Source organism: Eucalyptus grandis, chromosome 11 (assembly GCF_016545825.1).
Source record: "Eucalyptus grandis isolate ANBG69807.140 chromosome 11, ASM1654582v1, whole genome shotgun sequence".
NCBI lineage: Eukaryota > Viridiplantae > Streptophyta > Magnoliopsida > Myrtales > Myrtaceae > Eucalyptus > Eucalyptus grandis.
This window is the reverse complement of record NC_052622.1, coordinates 22,547,141-22,572,621: the sequence shown is the minus strand read 5'-3', so window position 1 is coordinate 22,572,621 and position 25,481 is coordinate 22,547,141. Positions and strand designations below refer to the sequence as shown.

The 25,481-nt window shown below is 40.4% G+C and overlaps 1 protein-coding gene, 1 long non-coding RNA gene and 3 pseudogenes across 2 annotated transcripts; 4 read left to right on the top strand and 1 right to left on the bottom strand.

Annotated features, from left to right (window-relative positions):
• Positions 1-346: 346 nt before the first annotated feature.
• LOC120290049 lies at positions 347-2,820 on the top strand. Its single transcript, XR_005547925.1, has 3 exons — positions 347-409; positions 2,019-2,186; positions 2,768-2,820. It is a non-coding gene; the product is annotated as an uncharacterized LOC120290049 (long non-coding RNA).
• Positions 2,821-3,060: 240 nt separating this feature from the next.
• Positions 3,061-6,915, top strand: LOC120289834 (annotated as a pseudogene).
• An 882-nt stretch (positions 6,916-7,797) lies between these two features.
• On the top strand, positions 7,798-14,170 carry LOC104422993 (developmentally-regulated G-protein 2). Its single transcript, XM_010035445.3, is given in 14 exon segments — positions 7,798-7,936; positions 8,160-8,249; positions 8,590-8,657; positions 8,947-9,023; positions 9,116-9,268; positions 9,270-9,294; positions 9,429-9,485; positions 10,134-10,208; positions 11,395-11,477; positions 11,479-11,512; positions 11,872-12,042; positions 12,553-12,666; positions 12,759-12,929; positions 13,730-14,170. Coding segments are annotated over 13 exon segments (1,194 nt in total). The 5' UTR covers positions 7,798-7,936; positions 8,160-8,179; the 3' UTR covers positions 13,826-14,170.
• Positions 14,171-14,620: 450 nt separating this feature from the next.
• On the top strand, positions 14,621-19,953 carry LOC120289833 (annotated as a pseudogene).
• A 1,233-nt stretch (positions 19,954-21,186) lies between these two features.
• LOC120289832 overlaps positions 21,187-25,481 on the bottom strand; it is a 5,072-nt pseudogene continuing 777 nt past the window's right edge.

The following is a 25,481-nucleotide window of genomic DNA, read 5'->3' as shown; positions in this document are numbered from 1 at the left end:
AAGTTTCTATCTTAAATTTGTGAACTTTGGGGGGAAAATGTTCCTACTTTTCCTTCTTTGGTAATTTTTGAGCTTCCAGTTAGTGTGTATTTGAGTTGCATGAAATTATTTGAGTTTGATGCATGAGAAATTTCTGTGTTCGGTAGAGAAGGGATGATTTGAATAGCTTAGTTTCTATCTTAAATTTTTGAACTTTAAGGAGAAATGTTCTTACTTTTCTTCTTTTTGGTAATTTTTCGAGTTTCCAGTTAGTGTATTTGAGTTGCATGTGGTGGATTTTCCATGGAAACAGTGGCCGGAGCTGAAGGGGTTGATGAAACCCTGTTCGAGGATCGTGGGTTGGGAAGACCTCCCCTCAACTTCACCCACGAAGCACGTTTCAGACCCAGTTGTCTATAAGCTCGTCCGGGTAATTGATCTCCTGGCCATTCTCATATTAGATATTTTTCAACAAGTTATCATATTTGTGGCTGCACTTGGTTTGGGTATCCTTTTTATTATTTCCACCAATGTTATTATGCGAATGCCTGCAGTAATGTTACACTGTTTGGTACTCTCGGATGGCTTAGATGGTAATGCTAAGTGGAGTCGCAGACATGCTGTGCTAGGAGTATGTGCCATCTCAAAGCAGTAACTGGCTAACTTGTCAACTCTCAGTAGACATTCCATGTCTGCAGAAGTTGAGGGGGACCAAAAGCAATTACCTTTGATTAATTTTTGTAATCCCATAAAAAAAAAAAAAAAAAAAATTCAATGTAGCAAAGCTGACCTCTTATTGGCTCTGTTTATATATTGGCTGAGATTGTTATCTACAGCTGTTATCTTAGATTAGTGTTTGGCAACCCTTTTCAGGTTAAAGTTTATTGTATTCATGAATGGAATTTGGTATAGTTGATTTAGAAGGCTAATCTAGTGCAGTTAAATATCTCAACTGACATTTTCATGAAATGGTGGCAATTATATGCTCAGAATTTGGTTTCTTGATTCCTCAACTGGAGGAGCAAATGGCTATCGTAATTGATGCATTTGAAGTAGACATTCGAATGGATGCTTGGTCATTTTGGAATCAAATTTTGTTACTACCATCCATGACCTGCATACTGAGGCTAAAATTATCATCATATTTGGGTTATAGTGGTGGTAATTGCCAATGGTATCTCTGATCTGCCAATGACGACCAGTGAGGGGTGTGCACCCCATTTTTGTTTAAATCAAACCAGAACCACATTAGATAGAAGTTGAGAAACCAACAAACAAAACTGACTAGAATGTAAGTTTAGTTTGCTTTGCTTTTCATTTGCTTTCAAAATACCTTTTTCTGTCTTATCTTATGAACTGTAATTCACATATCGTCAATTACAGATTCGAACATGAATAAAGATGCCATATGGAGTCATCAGTTGGCACGTCAATATTGAATTAAAGAATTTTCTTTTCTGCTTTTCAAACAAAACTCAACCAGCGAACTAGCAAATCAAATTTTCTGACCTGGGTCATTGAATTTGGAGATATAAGGTTTTAGTTTTTCCATTGTTTATCTTGCACAGCAAGACTTCTTCTGCTTCAACCTTATTATCTTTAATGATTGTCAATTATCTGATCAAGGATACGCTAACCTGACCTTCGGAAAGTTTCACAGGTCCGCTTTAATGAACTGAATGAAGCAAATCAATTTGGTTCTGGCACAAACTTAAAATTGCATAAGCAATGAGGTTAATCTGAAACTGTGAAACTTGTTCAATTGGGATAATTTTAGTAGCAATCCCAATCATATTTTATAGGCAAATTATCCAATGGTAGGCATGCTGGGTGACCTCTATGGAGTATCTTTTGGTTTTCTTTTTGTCCATGAAGCAATTCCTTCTGATGGAAGAAAGGAGGTGGCACAAGATTACCTCTGTGGGTATCGTGTTATGTAGCTCTCACCAAATCTATTGCAAAGATTTTCGTTTTTCTATTGCATTGCCATCTTAAACTTTCTTTCAGATCATTCTTATCATTAGTTTATTTGATCTTAGGTGGAAGGTGATGGGACACTAGTGCCTGCAACAGATGATGAATTCATGGAGGTTGTGGATCTGATCAATGATAACCCCAATAAAATGCATATTGTTGAAGAGCCTGGGCAGGCCGTGGAATTTCCATGGAGGATTCTTCCTCTGGCAAATCTCTGTCGGAGCTATCAGGTTTGTAGCCATTTGTTGATATTGTCTTCACCACCAGCACAGTCAATGGAGTGTCAGCATCGAAAACCCTATTGCTTCTTCATAGCTCATGATAATACATGGAAAATGATCATGCTCTACATGATTTAAAAAAAAGAAAAGTTGTGCGTCTAGTGCCTGAATATCTGTTTGTAATTCCCTTCATTCATTTCTTCCCCATGTACTCATTATGCATTGAATTAGTCAATTTCACTGAATATGGGAAGCTTCGTTCAACCTTCATGCTTTCTGCTTTTTTTGGGATTGGCATTCGTGATGTCATGATCACAGCAAATAAAAGGATCATCATTTTTTCATTCATTTTTTTCTTTTTTCATACAGAGTAGTATCAGTAGGTTCTTTTGCTTATTTTTCTAAACCTGCAGTTTACAGTGACATGTAACATTCTTTTTCTTGATTGCAGTGGTTTTTTATTAATGTGGGCTTCTGCAACTTACTGGATAGTTAACATCTAGTTAGACATGACTGGATACTAATATCAGAACGTAATGTTTGTGGCATATGTAGTTGGTTCTATTCCATCTCACTGGTTGTTTTCGCAGGTTTTTCCAAGTTTGAGGATGTGTATGCTGATGCAGAGAATTTGGAATCATCCAATTCAGGTAGTGATTTGTTTGATCTTTTTTATTACAGATTGTGCGATCAGAGACTGGAGGGGAATAGTGTAATACTACTAAGTCACTCTTATATGCTAGTACTATGTTGTGTATCCTCAGAAGTATGCCACACTAGTTATTTGTGATGTAATGATCATCATATTTTCCCAGATGTTATATTCCTCTAGTTCTTTCATAGTGTGTGATGCCTGCTACTAGTTTGCTCTCTTTCACAGCAAATGGTCGATGTTGAAGCCGGAATGGTAATGTTAAATATAGCTCCATGATACTCAATGTGATTGTCCAAATTTAGAGCGCACTATTGGGTTTCTTACTATAATCTTATTGTGCTCATTGAGCAAATACAGTTTATGTCCTAGTAGAATGAAATTTATTATCTTGACAGCATATAAACATAGAGCTCTCTGGGTGGGTTTAGTATCTGTGGCTTTCCTTGCGAAGCTTATTTCTCTGAATGTGTGACAACCCTGTTTTCCGAGTTGGTGTAGTTGGTTCATGTAGGTGGTATCTTGACTATAGTCCCTGCTTTTTCTACCCTACTGGAATAGAATTTCTGCTTATGCTACAAATCTTTTGATAGTTTTTCCACAACTGAAATTGGGCCGGCAGTAATTTCGTGAGAGTATAGTTTACCTGTTATTGATTAGAAGCTCCTTTTTGATATTTTAATGCAGGAAACTGCTGCTCCTGTAGCTCCAAGTTCGGACATGGATCAGATGAAACAATCTTTAGATGCTGCAGAATGCTCAAAATCTCCTAGTCAAATAAGAGAAAGTGGTAGTCATGTGCTGCTACCAGCTTGCTGCCTGATTTTTAATTAAAGAGGGAGAAATCTGCCTAGATAATCTATCTATCAGAGAACTACATGATACTTTTAGAGCTGCTAGGCAGTGACTACTGCCAAAGACAAGACGTGGCTAAAAGAATTGCCATGGGATTGACCAACTCTTGTGATGTTCCAAGTACAAGTTTTGTCATAAAAGAGAACCAAATTCTGAAACTTGAGAAGAAGAGAACTCCAACAATGTTAATTGTGCTGTCGAGATGTTGTGGCAATGACCAACACACAGACAGGACAATTCTCAGAAAAGCAGTTGGAAGATTGTCAAATAATTTCTGGTAAAGATTAAGAAACTATGGGCCTATTGAGGATTCTCAGCCAGAAGTTCTAAGTCGTGAGCAGAAATCTGTCAAGAGATTACGGAAGCCTACAAGGAGGTATATTGAAGAAGTTTCTGAAGTTGAACATCATGAGCCTACTGGGAGGTCGGTAATTCCAGCTAAAAGCTGTGGATGGGATTCTCCAAAATCTGGTGATAGACCTGCCAAAAATGTCTCTCCTGATAGGAGAACTTATGTCACAAGGCTGGATTCTGTTGCCGGTCTACGGGTCCCATGCATTTCTCGGATCAGAAGAAGCCGTCCCCGTAAAGATATTATGGCTCTCGTGGTAATTTGCGGACTCTTATTCTTTTAAGTTACAGTCAGTGTGATATCTTTGGGATCGTACACTTAATATCTTATCTGTTAGCGGGTGTTTTCTTTGTAGAATTACATTTCATTTGAGAATGTACAAAAGGCTTATAAGAGGAAGTAAGGGGAAATTCTTTGAGTGGGAACATTTTACTACCTTGTCTTATCATTTACATGGAGCCATTAGCAGGGATTGAAATTATTCTAATTGATGCAATCCCTGATGCTTCTTTTGCCTGTACTCGGTAGGGACTTTATCATAGTAGTGGGGGCATGTCTGGGAAATTGGTGAGCAAGACCTCTCGAACGAGTTCTGATCCTAAAAAGATACAGCACCAAGTAAGATTAGACTTTTTGTTTTCATGTTATGCATTAAAATCTTGTATATGGACTTTGATTATCCGATCTTGAGAAGCAGACTTTCTGTTACTCGGTTTCTGAGTGATTCTTTCTATGTGGATTTTGGTTGTTGTTGTTGCTTATCTGCATGAGAACATTTAACTTCACTCTCATCTGTGTGGTGTCTGTGTTTCAATCTTGGAAGGCAGTAATGAAGTAGATCCTGTGGCAGAACTGGGGAGCTTTACTCAATGTGCGAGGAGGAAGCTGGCACAGCTGATACAGTTCTTTAATATTTTCCCCATCACTTCTCAACATTCGGCTTTTTAACTGTTAATATTAACATGAAAAATGGGATTAGGGTCGAGCCAGAAAAGGAGATTGGGATGTTAATAATACCAAAAGATGTATGAATCTTTGTCATAGCCTTCCTGGTTGAGTATGTTTTTATATAGAACTTAGCACGTTATTGTCGAGAATCATTAAATGAAATGCAGAATCTTAGTCTGTCTTGGCTGTGGTCTCCTCACATTAAGATGATAGAAGTCATGGACCACATTTGACATTGCTGGAGGTGCATAGTAAGATGATAATGGAAAAAATGGAAGTGTGAGCAGTAGACAATCTGCTGAGATTCAACATGTCAGTCTTATTCATGTTCTTGTTTCCTTGGAAGTTTTGTGTTTGGGGGACTCAGATTCTTTATGTGAGAGGATTTATTCACTCAGAGGAAACTAGCTTGGAGAATTTGGGATTCTTTTGATATGTAGAAAGATTGATGTTCTGTCAATGTAGATTGTGGTTCTGTTTCTGTTGGTTCAACAAGATGAATGAGAAGGGCCTTTTGAGCTAATTCAGCATTCTTTCATTAGTCATTCTGTGCCATTTGTTTGTTGAGATGATCGTATCATATCTTGGTTTGATTTTTGAAGAATCCAATTAGTTAAATGCACTAGTTTGAGTCTCAATGGCCTGATTCCAGGGTATTGAGTTGGTGGAGAAGGATAACCAATGCATGACCATTGAGAGAGTTGAGCCTGAGCAGAATCTAGAGGCGAAGCACGGAGATTCATCGGGTGATGCATCGAAAGACAATATAGTTACTGTGCCAACAGCAAAAGGTGGAATAAGAAGGAAACATCATCGAGCTTGGACTATTGCAGAAGTGATGAGACTAGTAGAAGGCGTTTCAAGGTATGGAGCTGGGAGATGGTCTGAGATCAAACGGCTTGCTTTTGCATCCTATTCATACCGCACCTCTGTAGATCTTAAGGTATTTCATTTACTACCCTTGTGTCTGGTTTAAAAACTAGAGTACTCCTCTTATGGTCTCTTAAGACAAGAATGTGTTCTCTAGGACAAATGGAGAAACTTGCTGAAGGCTAGCTTTGCACCAGCACCTACAGATAAAGGGGTAAGCAATTTCTAGTTTTTTCCATGTCTTCCCAGTGTCTCACTTGTATGTGAGATTGGGGATTTGGGTTCGCTTACTATGTTTTCCACTTTCAGGTTTACCACGTGACCTGCTTTCTTTATGCATAGTTTTAGCAACACATGCGTATAGGCTTTTTTATCGGTCTACTTGCATCCAGAAACAGTTCAGTTATCAATTAACTTGTATGTTTTGTGTGAAAACTCCAGATGAATCCAAGGAAGCACGTGTCAGCACCGATTCCAGCTGCGATCTTGTTGCGGGTCAGAGAACTAGCCGAGCTGCATGCTCAGGCTTCACCAAATCTGAGCACGAGCAAATTAGTGGGTTGTGGTGGAAGTGTAAATGGGACCAGATCAGGTTACTTGTAGCTGTAAATAAGCAGATTTAGTTTGTCTAACTTTGAATAAAAACCACGCCCCAAAGTAACCGAAGTTCTCAGACTTTGAGCCGGCGCACTCAGATGGATCACCAGATGTAAGTATGTAACTGTTGGTCTCTCCTGATTTAGATGAGCAATCAAGCTTCAGCCGGTGGGTCAAACGTCGAGTTTGACGTGGGGTTTCGTCGGCTGTTAAGGTATCGACGCATGTGATCATAGGAACATTTCAGCTGCGGAGCTACATAAGCATGTAAATCTGTATTCTGTATGAAGATGGGAGCCAAAATACTAGGGCTAGGCTTGAGAGACTTGAGACCTAGGCTTTTACCTTTTATTTTGTTGTGGCCTAGTATGGCATTAGCTAATAGTCTCTGACTGTTATGGTCACTTCTCTTCTCGGCGACCCAAATTAACGAGCTTAATTCTGCAAGAGCGTCCTTGATGATCCGTTTCTGAGCTTTGTCCACGTTGAGCACCAGTGTGTGAATACGATTCCGAGCATACTTCATTAGCAATTTATGGGAATCGATCGTTCAGTTTCAAAGAGAGTAATTAGAAATTCGTCTTCTGAAGGGAAAGAGAGATGATGCTTCCCCGAAGAGCATGGAAATGTCTACATATATGAGCCAAAAGGGGGTTTCATCTCATGTTTAAGTAACTGGATTTAGCTAGCATCTACACTTTGATATTTTCATGTAATTTGACTTCGAAGAAAGAATGCACAAATTTTCCAAAGAAAAAGGTCATACAGGTAAAATGTGGAAGTTGCTATCAATTTTCCTTGGAAACAACGCTCGACGAGAAATCCTCAATTGGAATCGTGGTAATCAATTTTATCCTTCTCTTGCTATTTCTAAAATCCAAATACACAGTTCGTTTTCTTTTGGTTTTTTAGGTCGTTGGAGGAAGAAGTAAATTTTCGTTTAAATTTTGATCTTTTAGATAAGGATCTCTACAACGATAAAAAAAAATAGCGATGGACATGATCATAGAGGTCAATTTATCTCGATACAAGCACGGTTTTCCCAGCCGAATCCCGCCTTGATGATGAGATCTTCTATAATGAGCTTCACCCGATCGAACGGTCCATATGAGTTGGGCTCCGATAGAACGGGTGCACCCGACTCTCTCCGGACTCCATTCAAGTACCTTCAAAAAGCCCACGGCTACGGGTGTGGAAACATGGGCGGGCCTCGGGTTAGAAAGACAGGCCTGATCAACGGGCCCAATCGGGTCGGCACTGGCCCATAGAGCTTACCCACCGAGACAGCCCAAGGGCCCTCCCAGGCCCGAAATGCTGGCTCGTCTGTTGCTGGTCCTTCTCCTTCTTCACTCCCGATTCTCCTTCCAAAGGCTACCCTCTCGTCGCCATCCATGCTCCGCAAAGTTTCGCTCCATTGACGACGCCTCGCGACTCAATTCCACCGACCTCGCCGAAGCGAAATCCGAGGCTGTAAAGGAACTGGAGGTACGCCGAATCTTCCCAGGCCATTGATTTTTACTGAGGACCCTACGAGCTTCGCTTGCTGCTTGATGATGCAAGCTGGTTGCTCGTTTTGCTCCTCCTTCGATGGCTCCATAGTTTAGCGAATGTCTTCCGGCGAATGACGCCGCCATCGAGAGCCGTGATTGTTCCTCGGTTTTCTGCGATGTTCCGATTCTCGAGCACGTGTTTCTCTTTGATTCCGCAGATTGTGAGCTTTGAGCAGCAATGGGGATCATCGAGAGGATCAAAGAGATTGAAGCCGAGATGGCTCGGACGCAGAAGAACAAGGCCACAGGTTCGTGCTTTGTATTTTCTGCTCTATTGCGTGTACTGAAACCTGTCCATACGCGTGAATTTCGGATTTATGAATAATTTGAACTTTCGATTTCCGACTTAAGAGGAAGGGAAGTGTGTCCGATCGAACTCGATGTTCTTTTCGTCTGTCTCTTAACTTTGTTCGCATAAATTTATTGCCTTATCGGTTTGTGTTGTTGTCCATTTCCACACCGGAAATCTGCTGGTCATTGCATTGTTAGTAGGTCCTATTTATTGTTTGTTGTCCTTTTCATTAATTTTTACTTTTTGCGGAATGCACTTTGGAATGTGTGATTTAATTTTGCGATTTTAATGTGTAGAGTATCATCTTGGTCAGCTCAAGGCAAAGATAGCAAAGCTACGGACGCAGTTACTGGAGCCTCCAAAAGTATGATGATTTCTCTCTTCAGTTTCGGCTACACAGTACCGGAATCATTAAGATTTATTTAGCCCAGACTTCATGTAGAGCGGATAAGTAGAACCCAAGTTATCTTTCTTTACTGTTTATGAGTTTGATTTAGAAGTCGTACCAAACATGAATTCACTTTTGCAATTAACTTTACTTTCTGAACTCATTTGTTCTTGTCAATTTCCTTCTTTTCTGCTAGATTTACTTTGTTCTGTAGCTGGTTAGAGTCGGGTCATTTACTGATTGTCTTTCAAAATGTTATTATCAGGGTTCTAGTGGAGCTGGAGAGGGTTTTGAAGTTACAAAATTTGGCCATGGCCGTGTGGCGCTAATAGGATTTCCAAGGTTTTCTATCATCAATATTAGATATGATCTTTTTCTTTTCTTGCATGTTTTGAAGCAAACCATCTAAAATTCTGCTGATGTTTTATATGTAGTGTGGGGAAGTCGACACTTTTGACTATGTTAACCGGCACACATTCAGAAGCTGCATCTTATGAGTTCACAACACTTACTTGCATTCCTGGAATTGTACATTACAATGATACCAAAATTCAGTTGTTGGATCTTCCTGGAATCATAGAAGGTGCTTCAAGGCAAGGGACGTGGTCGGCAGGTAAATTTCATGAAGGACAGTTCATGCTCACTGTTCAATTTTTATCTGCTAAGCTAGATTAGATCTCCATTTTGCTACATTGTTATACTTTCCATATTTGTGGACTCAGCTGAATATTAATGGAAATTTCTCAGGTTATTGCAGTTGCGAAGTCTTCTGACATCGTATTGATGGTTCTTGATGCCTCCAAAGTAAGTGATATGTTTAGGAGAAAGGCAGCAGCAAGTTTTATTTTTTGTTATTTGGGTAAAAATCCCCGCACCGCATCAAGGGGTGCATGGAACAATCTAAGAGCTGGATCTTGAAAACATAATCTCAAGTGGAGGTTTTGTAAATGAATTTGAATAACTCCCGTAGACCTAGAATGGATAAAGGATGAATTTCAGATGGCTAAAAAGCAATGTTACTCAGGGACATCTAGCAGATGCTCATTTTGTAACATCTAGCAGATTTTCTAATCAGTATGATGTAAACAGCTAAACTGTATATACTGGTAAGATCATCCTAGGATGTTGATTATAGCAGTGAGCCAATCAAGAATTACTTGCAACTTTTCTGCATGAAATTTTTTGTCCTGTACTTATTGGATGCATTCCTGTTTTTGTGTATTATATATTGACTATATTCTCTTGCCCTTTTGGCATGGAGTACTAATATCAGGCTATCAGAATTTGTTCTCTGCTGTTCCTCATGCTTGTTGTCTTACCTTGCGAGTAATTTTAGTTGGTTGGACTGTGATTCGCAATTCATGCTTCACATTTTTAACTTGCAGCCTGCCTTGATCTTTGTTTATTGTAGTCTCATTGTACTTGTTTGATATTTTCTCAAAACTTTGACAGAGTGAGGGCCATCGGCAAATACTGACAAGGGAGCTGGAAGCTGTGGGTTTGCGTTTGAACAAGAGGCCACCTCAAGTGAGTTTCATTGGAGCATCTTTTCTTTCCCCCACTTACCCAGTTACACTTTCTCTTCCATGACAGTTTTAAGTCTCATTTCAATGAACTGATTTTCTGGTTGTCTGCGATAGACTATCATCCTGCTCAAAATGTCTTTTGTCAAGCTAGCATCACATTTAGCACATTTTTAGTGATTTGAGTAAAAAGAACTAAGAAGAGCCCCCAGGCTTAGAAATCAACACTTCTGAATATGCCAACCAGGCGTGAACAGTAAAAAAGCACTTTTGGCATCAATCGTGATTAGCTTGGACATTCTGGTGATGTCATAAACTTGAGCAAAGGAGAAAAAACCTACCAATTATTGAACTCCTTTGATAGTTTGAGTGTAGAAAAAGAAAGTTTTTCTGTTGTGTCAACAAGATAACAAGATTCAAGATTTGGCTTTCTGAAGAACCTATGAAAATCAGTCCTTGGATGAGGACATCAGTAAGAGCATATTCCAGAAGTCTGGGTCTGGTAAAGCCGCCCAACTTAGGCTGATGTTCCAGTTCCCATATAACAAGTGAGGTAGGGGAGGGCCCTGGGAATTGATCTCTTCACTTCAAGGATGACGGGAGCCATTGGCGAGTTAAAACATTGTTACTATAAAAGAAAAAAAAAAGTTGTAGATTTTTCATTCTCAAGATGAGATACATGCTAGGAATAAATACTAACGAGGCTTTGATATAGGGTTCATAGTTCTTGACACATCCATTTGGATGAAAAGAATATATGGTTTAGTGAAGCTTGTTTGTGCTTAAAGATTAGATCAATACACTTTTTACTCTCATTTATATTAAATTGTACTGAGCTGGTAAAGCTTGGAGCTTGCTAATTGAGTTAACTAACAAGAACAAGTTGAGGGTGGTTCTTCAAGGATGTGTGTAGTGTCAACCCAAGAACTGTGTTTTAATGTCCCTTAGGAGCGGATGGGGTGATTTGATATATTGCAACAGTAAATTCATGCGTAAGGTCTGTGCTAATGATATTTTGTGATTCTTGTCCACCTTTTCTGTTATTTAATGATCAAGATGAAGTATACTTTTTGAAGGCATTTTAAGCATGTGACGAACAGCCTTCAAAGAGTTAATGAAAGTTTTCTTTTTTGAAATACATCTGTTTAATTATTGGGCTTGTTTGTGTCGAAATTTTACATCATTGGCAGATATATTTTAAGAAGAAAAAAACTGGTGGCATTTCGTTCAACAGCACTCTTCCTCTAACTCATGTGGACGAAGCTCTGTTATCAAATTCTACATGAATACAAAATTCATAATGCGGAGGTAACTGTCCTATCCTGCCTATTCTTCTGTTGATTTTTGTTATTCAAAGCAATGAAACAGCCCTATAATATGAAATGCAGTCAAAGGTTGGAACATCCATTTCTTTGTGTGTTAATGAGAATATATATTTGAAATTGTGAAAGTCACAAAAGTTGGTTGCTGCATGGTGGTCATTGATTCATTGAACTTAGATTTTTGATCGTGGAAAACTTGTTGGGGTGATGATTTCCTTGAACTCAACTAACTCTATACAAATTTCTGGTGGCTTTGGTTATTTTGCATTGTAAACATTTGATATTCTGATATATGTTCTGAAGTCTAAATGAACCTTATTATGAGGTTAATGGAACTGGTTCCAGGTGCTCTTTCGTGAAGATGCTTCTGTGGATGATCTCATAGATGTCATTGAAGGAAACCGAAAGTACATGAAGTGCGTATATGTTTACAACAAAATAGACGTGATTGGTATTGATGATGTGGACAGGTTGGCCCGGCAGCCAAATTCTGTTGTTATCAGCTGCAATCTGAAGGCAAGTTTATTGTGATTTCTTACAGTATGTGCTGATGGAGTTATATCTTGCTTTTAGGTTAGGAACTTTGCATTGAACTTTTGGAGTGTGTTTGTGGGGGCATGTAGAGCTGCCGATGCCCTCTTCTAAATTTCATGGCAATCTTTCCTTGTCTCTGATGCATCCTCTATTTTCTTGACTTGGGTCAATGATCTTGTTCTTGTTCAAATTGTTTGAGATATGAAGAAGTTTGTACGTTGCTAATGAATTCTTATTGTTGCCCCCAAGAAATTGCTTTAGAGGATGTGCATTCCTTGAAGAGGTTTTTGTTATGAGTGCAATGTAAGTTCAGCATGTTGTTAATCCACATGCTGACTGACTTTAGGATTTTTGAGCATTTGATATCACAGTTTGAGGCAAATGATTGTATATGTTGCTCTCGCAATATTCACTATGTTACATCTACTGCAATAGCTCATTGGATCTGACATTTTCTTTTAATTGCCTCTGCTTTCATGATCGCTCAAGCAGCTCAACTTTGACCGACTACTTTCAAAGATTTGGGAAGAGATGGGGCTTGTCAGAGTTTACACAAAGCCACAAGGCCAACAGCCAGATTTTACCGATCCTGTTGTTCTTTCCACTGTATGTATATCCTGCCATTAGAAAATCCACTGATGAAAGTTCGGCGTGAATTTTCTTTAATTCCCATTCTCTCTGTTTTTTGACGGATGTAGGATAGAGGCGGCTGCTCGGTTGAGGACTTCTGCAACCACATTCACAGGAGTTTGGTGAAGGATGTGAAGTATGTTCTGGCATGGGGTACTAGTGCAAGACACTATCCACAGCACTGTGGTCTCGGCCACGTTCTTCATGATGAGGATGTTGTTCAGATTGTCAAGAAAAAGGTATGGAAGAAGTTCCTACTTACTCTACTTTCCTCTCCTCCTTTTTGCCTTCTTGTATTCTTAAGGTGCGTTTGGTAACCATTTTGCTCTTGAAAACAATTTTTGCTTAGAAATTAATTTTTTTCCCAAGAACAATTTCTGAGCATTTGAAGGTGTTTGGTAAAACCCTTAAAATTTCTATTCCTGGCTTAGAAATACATTTGGGAAAACCCTTAAAATTTCTTGTCCAAACCATTTTCTTTTAATAATTTCTTCCCTTTTCATCTTCTCCTTCCTTTGGCCGGCAACTGACCAGACAAGGGCCATCGGCGACCTCACCAGCACCTAGCGACCCAAGCCTCGCCTTGGCTGGGCAAGGTCGACCTTGCCCAGATCTAGTGAGGCCGAGCTCGCCTGAGTCATTGTTAGGTTGCCTCGCCTTGGAGTGGCTCGGGCCAACGAGCCTCATCTTGGCTCGGCGTTGTCAGGGGAGAGCCAGATAGGCCAAGGAAGAAGAAGAAAAAGGGAAAGAGAATAAAAGAAAAGAGAGAAAAGAAGAAAGATTAGACTTGATTCTGGAATTGTTCCTGAGAGCAAGAAGCAACTTTTTTTTTTACCAAATTCATTCGGTGAAAACAAAAACGGATTTTTGTTCTCGAGAAAAAAAAAATTTATCAAATAGATTTCTGTTCTTTTTTATTCTGAGAAACAAAAGAATAAAACCAGGTGCTATTTGGAGCGTTACCATACAGGGCCCTAGATTTCATATCCATGGACGAGCACAAACTGGAGCTAAATGCCATCTGTGTTGTTTGTTGCAGGAAAGTGATGATGGAGGAAGGGGAAGATTTAAGTCGCACTCAAATGCTCCTGCTCGAATATCCGATAGAGAGAAGAAAGCTCCTTTGAAGACATAATTTTGCAAAGCAAGGGATCCAACAGGACATTGTGGCGAGAATTATCAGCCACTGGGAAATTTTGGTCACATATTGAACTACCGAGGCAACTTGAAGTGCTTGATAGATCCGTTTATATTCGGGAGAAACCCCATCGGTGCATCGTGTGTTGACGAAAAATGTAATCTCTAGAGTTGATTGAATTTCTTGGAAGCACAAACTCTGACCTTTGGTCGTGATTGAAATCCTCCGAGCCCTACTATCATTAGTGAAATAGTCGAGGGTTCTTGTACGGTATTGTGATGGGGACAAAGATTAAGATAATTTTTGAAGACATAAGCTCATCGTTTACTGTTGTTGATCTTACTTTGACCTTTGTTCAATGTAGTTTGTGGTTTTTTGGAAGGATTATATTGAGCATTTTTCATGTTGAATATGAACAAAAATTCAGGGATTACATTGAACAAATTAAAGGTTCATGTTTTACATTGCATATTTGGTTAAAATTTAGAGATCAATTAAACAAATTAAAATTTTATAGATCAAATTACACATTGGGTTATTATTCCTTCAAGTTACTAGAAAAAGCCCACGGCTTCGGGTGTGGCCGGGGCGGAGCTTCCTCGGATCGAGCCTTAGGTTGAAGAGGCGGGCCTGAACAACGGGCCCAAATGGGCCCGAACTAGCAACATAACGCGTGCCCGCCAAGGAAGGCCTGAGCCCGCCCACGCCCGTAATGCTCGCTCGTCTGTTGTCGTTCTCCTCCTCCTTCCCTCGCAATTCTCTCTCTCTCTCTCTCTCTCTCTCTCGCATGTTTCTCTCTCTCTCTAGACGCCATCTCTGCTTCACGAAGTTTCACTCCATCGCCGACGCCTCGCGACTGAATTTCGCCGAGCTTGTCGAGCCGACTCCACCTGCTCGCGAGCGAAATCCGAGGCTGTAAAGGAACTCGAGGTACGCTGAATCTTCTCAGGCGATTGAGTTTTACCGATGATCGTACGACCTTCGCCTCGCTCCATGGTGCATGCGCGATGGTCGCTTGTTTTTCACTTTTTTTTTGCCATCTCCTCCTCCGATCGCTCCTTAGTTTATACCGAATGTCCTTCTGGCGAATGATCACGGCGTCGCGAGCCGTGATCGTTGCTCTGTTGTTTTTTTAGCGATGTTCCGATTCCCGAGCACGTGTTTCTCTTTGATTCCGCAGATTGTGAGCTTTTTGAGCAGCGATGGGGATCATCGAGAAGATCAAAGAGATCGAAGCCGAGATGGCTCGGACGCAGAAGAACAAGGCCACAGGTTCGTGCTTTGTATTTTCTGCTCTATTGCGTATGTGCTGAACCTTGTGGATACGCATGAATTTCGGATCATGTAGAATTTAAAACTTAAGAATTCCAACTTAAGAAGAAAGGAATTCTGTCCATGCTCTGTCTAATCAAACTTGATGCATCTTGTTTTCTTTTCTGTCAACTTTGTTCGAAAAATCCGTGTTATCGGTTTGCATCGGTTTGCATTATTGTCCGCATGCACACCGACATCTGCGGGTTATTGCATTGTTAGTCCTATTTATTGTTTGTTGTCCTTTTCATTTTATTTTTTGGGTCCTTTTTGTGGAATACATTATGGAATTTATGATTTAATTTTGCGATTTTAATGTGTAGAGTATCATCTTGGTCAGCTCAAGGCAAAGATAGCAAAGCTAAGAACGCAGTTGCTGGAGCCTCCAAAAGTATGATGATTTCTCTCTTCACTTTCGCTTACATGTATCCGGGATCATTAAGAATTATTTAGGCCAGACTTCCATGTAGAGAAGATTAGTAGAACCCAAGGTTTATGAGTTTGATATAGAAGTCGTAGTAAAAGTGAAATTACTTTTACAATTAACTTTAAAAGTCATTTGTTTTCGTCGATTTCCTTCTCTTCTGCTAGATTTACTTTGTTCTGTAGCTGGTTAGAGTCAGGTCATTTACTGGTTGTCTTTCAAAATGTTTTATCAGGGTTCTAGTGGAGCTGGAGAGGGTTTTGAAGTTACAAAATATGGTCATGGGCGTGTGGCCTAATAGGATTTCCAAGGTTTTCTATTATCAATATTAGATATGATCTTCTTATCTCCTGCATGTCTTAGCAAGCAAACCTTCTAAAATTCTGCTGATGTTTTGTATGTAGTGTGGGAAGTCGACACTTTTGACTTTGTTAACCGGCACGCATTCAGAAGCTGCATCTTATGTTCACAACACTTACTTGCATTCCTGGGATTGTACATTACAACGATGCAAAAATTCAGTTGTTGGACCTTCCTGGAATTATAGAAGGTGCTTCCGAAGGCAAGGGACGTGGTCGGCAGGTAACTTTCATGAAGGATAGCATGCTCTTCATTCAATTTTTATCTGCTAAGCTAGAATAGATCTCCCTTTTGCTACATGGTTATAATTTCCATATTTGTGGGCTCAGCTGAATGTTAATGGAAATCTCTCAGGTTATTGCTGTTGCAAAGTCTTCCGACATCGTATTGATGGTTCTTGATGCCTCCAAAGTAAGTGATATGTATAGGAGAAAGGCAGCAGCAATTTTATTTTTGCTATTTGAGTAAAAATCCCAGCACTGTGTCAATAACTGCATGGAACAATCTAAGCAAAGAGCTGGATCTTAAAAACATAATCTCAAGTGGAGGTTTTAAAATATTAACTCCCATAGACCAAGACTGAATAAAGGATGAATTCAGATGGCTAACAAGCAACGTTACTTGGGGACATCTAGCAGATGCTCATTATGTAACATCTAGCAGATCTTCCAATCAGCTAAACTGCATATGCTGGTAAGAGCATCCTTGGATGGTGATTATAGCAGTAAAGCATTAATTGCAACTGTTCTGCATGAAATTTTTTCCTGATCTTATTGGATGAATTCCTGTTTTTGTGTATTATATATCGACTATATTCACTACCCCTTTTGGCATGGTGGACTAGCATCAAGGTGTCAGAATTTGTTCTCTGCTGTACCTTGTGCTTGTTGTCTTACTTTGCAAGTAATTTCAGTCGGTTGGACTGTGATTTGCAATTCACACTTCACAATTTTGGCTTGCAGCCTGCCTTGATCTTTGTTTACTAAAGTCTCGTTGCACTTGTTTGATATTTTCTTAAAACTTTGGCAGAGTGAAGGCCATCGGCAAATACTGACGAGGAGCTGGAAGCTGTGGGTTTGCGTTTGAACAAGAGGCCACCTCAAGTGAGTTTCATCGAAGCATCCTTTTTTTTTCCCCCTTGCCCATTTACGCTTTTTCTTCCAAGATAGATTTAAGTCTCTTCTCAATGTACTGATTTTCTGGTTGCCTGGGATAGACTAGCGTCCTGCTCAAAATGTCTTTTGTCAAGCTAACAACACATTTTGCACCTTTTTAGTGATTTGAGTCAACAAGAACTAAGAAGAGCACCCACACTCAGAAATCAACACTTCTGCATATGCCAACCAGGTGTGAACAGTAAAAAAGCAGACTTGACACCAATCGCGATTAGCTTGGACATTCTGGTGAGGTCATAAACTTGAGCAAAGAAGAAAAAATCTAATAGTTAGGGAACTCTTTTGATAGTTTGAGTGTAGAAAAAGAAAGTTGTTTTGATGTGTTGACAAGATAACTAGGTTCAATATTTGGCTTTCTGAAGTACCCAAGAAAATCAGTCCCTGGATGAGGACATTAGTAAGAGCATATTCCAGAAGGCTGTGGGTCTGATAAAGCCACCCAGAGTAGGCCGATGTTCCAGTTCCCATATGACAGGTGAGGTAGGGGGGGGCCCCAGGAGTTGATCTTTGAAGCTCAAGGATGACGGAGCCATTGGCAAGTTGAAACATCGTTACTATGGAAAAGAGGGAGCAGTTGTAGATCTTTCATTCTCAAGATGATATACATGCTAGAAATAAATACTAATGAGGCTTTGATATAGGGTTCAAAGTTCTTCACATCCATTTGGATGAAAAGAATGTATTGGTTAGTTGAAGATTGTTCTTGGTTATAGATTAGATTGATACACTTTTTTGCTTTCATTTATATCAAATGATACTTAGCTGGTGAAGCTTGGAGCTTCCTCCTTGAGTTAACTAACAAGAACAAGTTGAGGATGGTTCTTTGAGGATGTGTGTATTATCAACCCAAGAATTGCGTTTATTGTCTCCTAGGAGAGGATGGGGGTGATTTGATATATTGCAGCAGTAAATTCATGCTAAAGGTCTGCGCTAATGATACTTTGTGATTCTTGCCCACCTTTTCTGTTCTTTAATGAGCAAGATGATCTATGCTTTTGTAAAGGCATTTAAATACTTGATTAACAGCCCTCAAATAGTTAGTGAAAGGTTTTTTCCCCTATGAAATACATCATGCGATTCTTGGATTTGTTTGTATCAAAATTTTACATCATTGGCAGATATATTTTAAGAAGAAAAAAACTGGTGGCATTTCATTCAACAGCACTCTGCCTCTAACGCATGTGGATGAGAAGCTCTGTTATCAAATTCTACATGAATACAAAATTCATAATGCGGAGGTACCTGTCCTATCCTCCCTATTCTTGTTGATTTTTGTTATTCAAAGAAATGACGTGACCTTATAATATGAAATGCAGTCAAAGTTGGGAACATCTTTTTTTTTTGGGGGGGGTGTTAATGAGAATATACATTTGAAATTGCGAAAGTCACAAAAGTTGGTTGCTGATTGATGGTCATTGATTCATTGATTAAAGTTGAATTCTTGATCGTGGAAAACTATTTGGGTTGATGATTTCCTTGAACTCAGCTCAATCCATACGAATTTCCAGTTGCTTTGAGGATTTTGCATCGTAAACATTTGATGTTCTGATATTTGTTCTGAAATCCAAAAGAACCTTATTATGACGTTAACGGAACTGGTTCCAGGTGCTCTTTCGTGAGGATGCTACTGCGGATGATCTCATAGATGTCATTGAAGGAAACCGAAAATACATGAAGTGCATATATGTTTACAACAAAATAGATGTGATTGGTATTGATGATGTGGACAGGTTGGCCCGGCAGCCAAATTCCATTGTTATTAGCTGCAATCTGAAGGCAAGTTCCATTGTGATTTCTTACAGTTTGGGTTGGCAGAGTTATATCTTGCTTTTGGAGTGTGTTTGTGGGGGCACATATAGCTGCTGATGCCCTCTTATAAATTTCATGGCAATCTTTCCATGCGTCTCTGATGCATCCTCTATTTTCTTGACTTTGAGTTAATGATCTTGTTCTTGTTCAAATTGTTTTGAGATATGAAGTTTTTACATCGCTAATGAATTCTTATTGTTGCCCCCAAGAAATCGCTTTATAGGATGTGTTCCTTGAACAAGTCTTTGTTATGAGCGCAATGGGAGTTCAGCATGTTGTTAATCCACATGCTGACTGCTGACTGACTGTAGGATCTTCTGAGCATCTGATTTTGCAGTTTGAGGCAAATGATAATATACGTTATTCTAACAGTGTTCGAACTGTTAAATCTGTTTGCAATAGCTCATCGGATCTGACATTTTCTTTTGGAAAATTAATTGCTTCTGCTTTAATGATTGCTCAAGCAGCTTAACTTTGACCGACTACTTTCAAAGATTTGGGAAGATATGGGGCTCGTCAGAATTTACTCAAAGCCACAAGGCCAACAGCCAGATTTTACTGATCCCTTTGTTCTTTCCACAGTATGCATATCCTGCCAATATACGATCCATTGACGATAGTTTGGCGTGAGTTTTCTTTAATTCCCATTCTTTCTTTCGTTTCCGTGGATTTAGGATAGAGGCGGCTGTTCGGTTGAGGACTTCTGCAACCACATTCACAGGAGTTTGGTGAAGGATGTGAAGTATGTTCTGGTATGGGGTACTAGTGCAAGACACTATCCACAGCACTGTGGTCTTTGTCACGTTCTCCAAGATGAGGATGTTGTTCAGGTTGTCAAGAAAAAGGTCAGGAAGAAGTCCCTACTTTCTCTACTGTCCTCCTCCTTTTGCCTTCTTGCAGCCCTGCCACTTGATTCCATGTCCATGGAGGAGCACAAACTTGAGCTAAATGCCATCTGTGTTGAACAGGACAAGGATGAGGAGGATTCAAGTCGCACTCAAATGCTCCTGCTCGAATATCTGATAGAGAGAAGAAAGCTCCTTTGAAGACGTAATTTGCAAAGCCAGGGATCCAACAGGACATTGTGGCAAGAATCGTTGGCCACCGTAAAATTTTGACGACATATGGAACTACTGTAGCAAATTGAAGTGCTTGATGGTTTCCCTTATATTAGGGAGAAACCCCATTGGTGCATCATTTGTCGATGAAAGACGTAATCTCTAGAGTTGATTGAATTTCTGGGAAGCACAAACTCTCTGACCTATGGTCGGGGGGTGAAATCCTCAGAGCTCTACTATAATTAGTGAAATGGTCCAGGGTTCTTGTACATTACTGTGATGGGGACAAGATTAAGATGATCTTTGAAGACATAAGCCTCGTTGTTTAGTGTTGTTAATTTTACTTCGTAAAATGGTTATCATTAAAGAAACACGTGGTAGTCTGAGTCTAATGAAGCATCACAAGGAGATAATGCAATTCAGCGACAAAGTTTACAATATAAAGCCTAAACCATAAGGATTAGTTTACTCGTTACGTTCTCTCCATCTCTGTCTGTCTTTCACAGCGCAAAATCTCATATTTCTTTAATTTGATCTTAACCGTGATATGTTATGTATAAGCACTGGACTATGTGTTTATTCTGAAAAATGTCACCACTTTCCAGGAAAACAAAGACATGTGGTTCACCGTATTATCGCTGCCATTTTCCCCAAGTGGCAAAGAATCAAGTGCAAAAGCAAATGCGTTTAATGGAACGAATTTTCATCGTCTTGTTTCTTCAGAGAGTAAACTCGTGATCAAAGGGCAGCTAGTGTCTTTACGCCTAAGCTTATCGTCCTCTACACGACTGGGTTCTCTGTTCCGGTGCGATCATGCAAACGCGGCGTGAAATTGTAGAGGCTCCGCCTAGGAGTCCCAATTGGAGGAAGTATTGGCAAAGGCAATCAAGCAGGGGATGCAGAGATTGTTACATTCTCTGCAGTACACCATCCTCAGACACTCTTCCACCTTGTAGGAAGTATGTCCCGCACCATGCATGCCGCATCGAAAGGATTGGAAGCTGGAGCTTTCTGCATCTTGCTTATGAAACCCATGACCTTTCAAGTGTGGAGATCACACTGATCATTCAAGGTTATAGCTTCAGATCATGAGTACGTCAGAGCATTCTTGTTGCTCATCGTCCTAGTGAGACTTCAACCAATGCATTGGCATCCAACAAATCATGACTTTTCAATTCTTCCATATCGACCGGCTCCAGCAAGGATATCCAGGCTGTTCCCACTATTGCGTAGTGATGACAAAACTAATCACCCATGCCATCGAGGAAGCAGTCATCAAATAATAATCACCCAAAAATACTCTCTTCTTAACCTCCCATAACAACAAAGGGAAGAAAAGCATAGCTCTCCGACCAGATTTCCTAGAATATGTTGTCAAGCCAATATATCCACATTCATATGCAGCTACTTCCAGGTAATTTTCTCAATCCTCTTTCGCTCACCAGCCCTTTCACTTTCTCTGCCTCCTCCCATCTATTTACAGATGCATAAATATCTGCCAAAAGCATATAATTTCCAGTATTCTCAGGCTCGATTGCAAATAGCTTTTCGCTACCATCTCTCCCAACTCCACATTGCCATGGACCCTGCAAGCTCCTAGTAGAGCACCCCAGACACCGGCGTCACAGACGCCCTGAGAGTGTATCACAATATCATATGCCTTCTCAAGCTGGCCAGCCCTTCCCAGGAGGTCAATTATGGTTGAGTAGTGCTCGATCAATGGCTCAATACCAAAAGTCTTTGTCATCAGACTGAAATGCATCAATCCTTCTTCCACCAATCCAGCATGGCTACATGCACTAAGTACAGAAACGAAAGTTATATGGTTTGGTTTAATACCATCTTTTAGCATCTCCTGGAACAGCTCTAGAGCTTCAAGACCCTTCCCATGAGTGGCTGAGGGCTCTAATCATTGAGCTGTAGGATATCACATCCTTGTTCTTCATTCTTCTAAATTCGGTCTGTGCTTGATCAATATTCCCACATCTTGAATGCATGTTGATCAATGCACCAGATAGAAAGTTCGTCCTCCCTGAAATCACAAATCATGCAAATGAATTGACACGGATCATCAAAACAGTAAAGCAACGTCAATATAGGCTCTGGCATCTATATAGTTGCACACTGCAAGATCGTAACCTCACAACCTTCATAAGTATATTTGACTGATCCTTTCATGTCAGAGATTAACAAAGGCAGCTGCAATATCAGGTAGCCAGATAGCTTCTGTCTATAACATTGCCAGAACAGATGTAGCATTCAGTTGCAGCCAAAAAAATGGCACACATAAAGTTCTAACAAAAGATGATACCCTAAATTTCATTTTCTTGCTGTTCCTATTCCTGTTATGAGAAACCCATTTACCAAACTAACTTATTAGCATAGTTGTCATGTCCTCAAGGTTTACAAACTGCATCGAGAATTTCCTCACTTGAAACATAAACTTTTTCAACCAATGCTATGAGATATGACAGCAAAACCAGAAAATCAAAATGATGGTCAAGGCATAAAAGTAACTCACTACAGCATGTTTCCTCCACATGCACAGCCAGTTCATTTGCCATTTTTATGTCTGCAAGTTGTGTACAAGCAGAAATAGCCCCTACGACGGCCACATCATTGATTTTTACTCGCAATTTCCTCATCTCCCTATACATCTCCAAAGCTTCCATTGCATAGCCATTCTGTGCATAACAACTTAACATCGCTGCCCAACATGCTGCATCCTTCACTTGTGCCTCATCAAATACTCTCTTCGCTTTAGTCACATCCCCAATCTTCCCATACCCTGCAATCATAGCAACCCAAGTAACACAGTTCTTGCCCGGCATCTTATCGTACAACTCCCTAGCTGCGTTCATGTCACCACAATTTGCATACCCTGCGACCATGGTCGTCCAACTCATGTCGTTTCGGGTCTCCAACGCGTCAAACAACTGCCGGGCATCCTCCATCATGCGCAACTTAGAATACCCACGTATCATTGCAGTCCATGTCACAACATCTTTCCCACCCATGTCATCAAAGATACTCCTCGCATCAGATACGGCCCCAGACTTGGCATACATGTCCAGAAGAGCAGTTTCCACAATCTTGTTCCCCAAGAAACCAAGATTCAGCACTCTCGCGTGGACCTGCTTGCCCTTGGAGAGGGGCACAGCGCACACGAGCACACGCGACGAGCACCGACGGAGACAAAGACAAACTGGCCGGCGACGTGGGCACGGACGAGAGCCCAGAGGAACTGGGTCCTGCCGTGGGGCATTTCGTCGAACAGGTAGCGTGCATAACGGAGGTTGTCGCCGGGGACCCGGAGGAGCTTGACGAGCAAGAAGGGCAGCAGACGTTCGTCCTCGCGACTATCTGGGTTCGGTTCGGGCAGGGTTTTGAGAATGAGGGCGTGAGATTGCTTCAGTTGGTCGACGGTCTTGCTGATTCGGAGGCAATGTTTGAGCAGAGCAATGGCCGGTCGGTCTTGGTGATGACGACTCATGCATGCATGGCAAACCGGCGGAGGGATAAGGTCAAGAAGATGATAGCTTCTTTCGGTTCGCTTACGTTGGAACTACTTCCTTAATGCTTGAATTAACGTCGAAAAGGTTAATGAAAAAGGGAGCAAAAATTTGGGCGATCTCAATGGGGAAAAAAAAAAAATTGGAGTAGATGAAGCTTGATACACAGTCAATTTAAGAGTTTTGTACTATTTTTCTCTCCCAGATTAGATTTTTGGGCCTAATTTATCCTATTATTAATCACAAATTAGATACCATTCATTACTGTTTAGGAATTACCACTTATATAACTCTACTTTTGAAAAAAATTGAAAATATATTTAAATATATTACCTGGAGACTACTTTACACCTTCACATCAATTATCATTATATCTTTTCATGAAAGCGACATTTCCTTTGAAAAAAAAAAAAAAAACCAACCAAATCCTAATTTCTCACACCTACCCAAATCACATAAAATCTAATTAAAAACCGGCCACCCAAATTCTAAGCAACATATTAAGATGAGTTTGCAAGGATGGGTAATTTGGCATTTTGGATGTGGAGTTTTGTTTAAGGGTACCTGAATGGTTTGCAAAAATAGACTTATTTAAATGGTCGGTTTCACCAAAATAAATTTGTCAGTCAAGAGTGATGTGCATTTAAGACAAATATTGTAGTTCTTTTAATATTTGTAAGAGCACAACGGACCGGCCTCAATATGGAAGAAAATTGTTTTCCACTATCATTTATTACCGTATATTATCGAGAATATGATAGTATCTTCCAATGCGTACTTATATAAGGAAGTACAAAAAAGGAATGCTACCCATGTAGTATTCCCGATGAATCTTTGCAAATATTGATGGCTTCCATGAATATTGCTTGGATCTTTCCAAATAAAATTTATTTCTCTAACATATCTTACCAGACCCCATAGAACAAGGGCGCTGCACTCATTCAAAGCAAACGACGCAATGGAGCATCCTTGTTGCTCTTTCTACTTGAAGTTGCTTCATTATCTTTCTGGATTTCATGCCTGATCCTCTTGATCCCAGGCATACCTGTCAGTGCACAACATGATGCTTAGGTAGGGACAACTACTCTGCTGATGGCAACTTTCACAACAACCTCGGCCGCTTCCTCTGCCGGCGTCTTTACGACCAAGGACCCATCTCCTGATTCTACAACACGACGGAAAGTGAAGATCCGGACAGTTCATGGTCTCTTCCTCTGCAGGTGAATTACACGCCGAAGGTGTTGGGGCCTGTGCTCTAGGTTCCCCATAAAAACGATATGATTCATACCGTACATTACAATTCAGCTGAAGAATTCTACAACACGATGGACTCTTCCTCTGCAGGTAAAGCATGTGAAATATACCCGAAATTTCAATTTTTGAGTAATACCTTTTAATTCTATCATTTATAATCTTTGGAATCATCTCACAGAGGCAATCATATGGTTCGATGTTTGACCGTATTGTGGTCAACTGGACCGTCGCTAGCGACTTGATTGTGGCGGAAACTTTCGGGAATATGAGGGACTTGGCGATGAATGTGACGGACTTGGCAGTCTCAAGTTCAGTGACCCTGCATGAGCTTGCTGAGCCTGCACAGTGCACCCCGGCTTATCAAAGTTAGCTTGTAAGAGTTGCTTGCTTTCTGCTATTGTACAATTATCTACCATTCTTAGTTATGGAAGGGGAGATGCGAGAATTTTCAGCCGAGTTGTAATGTACGGTACGAACTGTACTATATCGGTTTTATGGGGAACCTAGAGGACAAGACAAGCACACCTTCTGCACACAGAAGAAGAGGCCATAAATTTCGTCAGGATCTTCACTTTCCGTTGTGTTTTAGAAACCGAAGATGGGTCCTTGGTCGTAAAGGCGGTCGAGGTTGTCGTGAAAATTACCCTCAGCAGGGAAGTTGCCCCTACCTGATACGACCGTGGACCATGTGTAAAGATACGACCGTCACTGACAGGAGTGCTTGGGATGGAGAGGATCAGGCATAAGTCA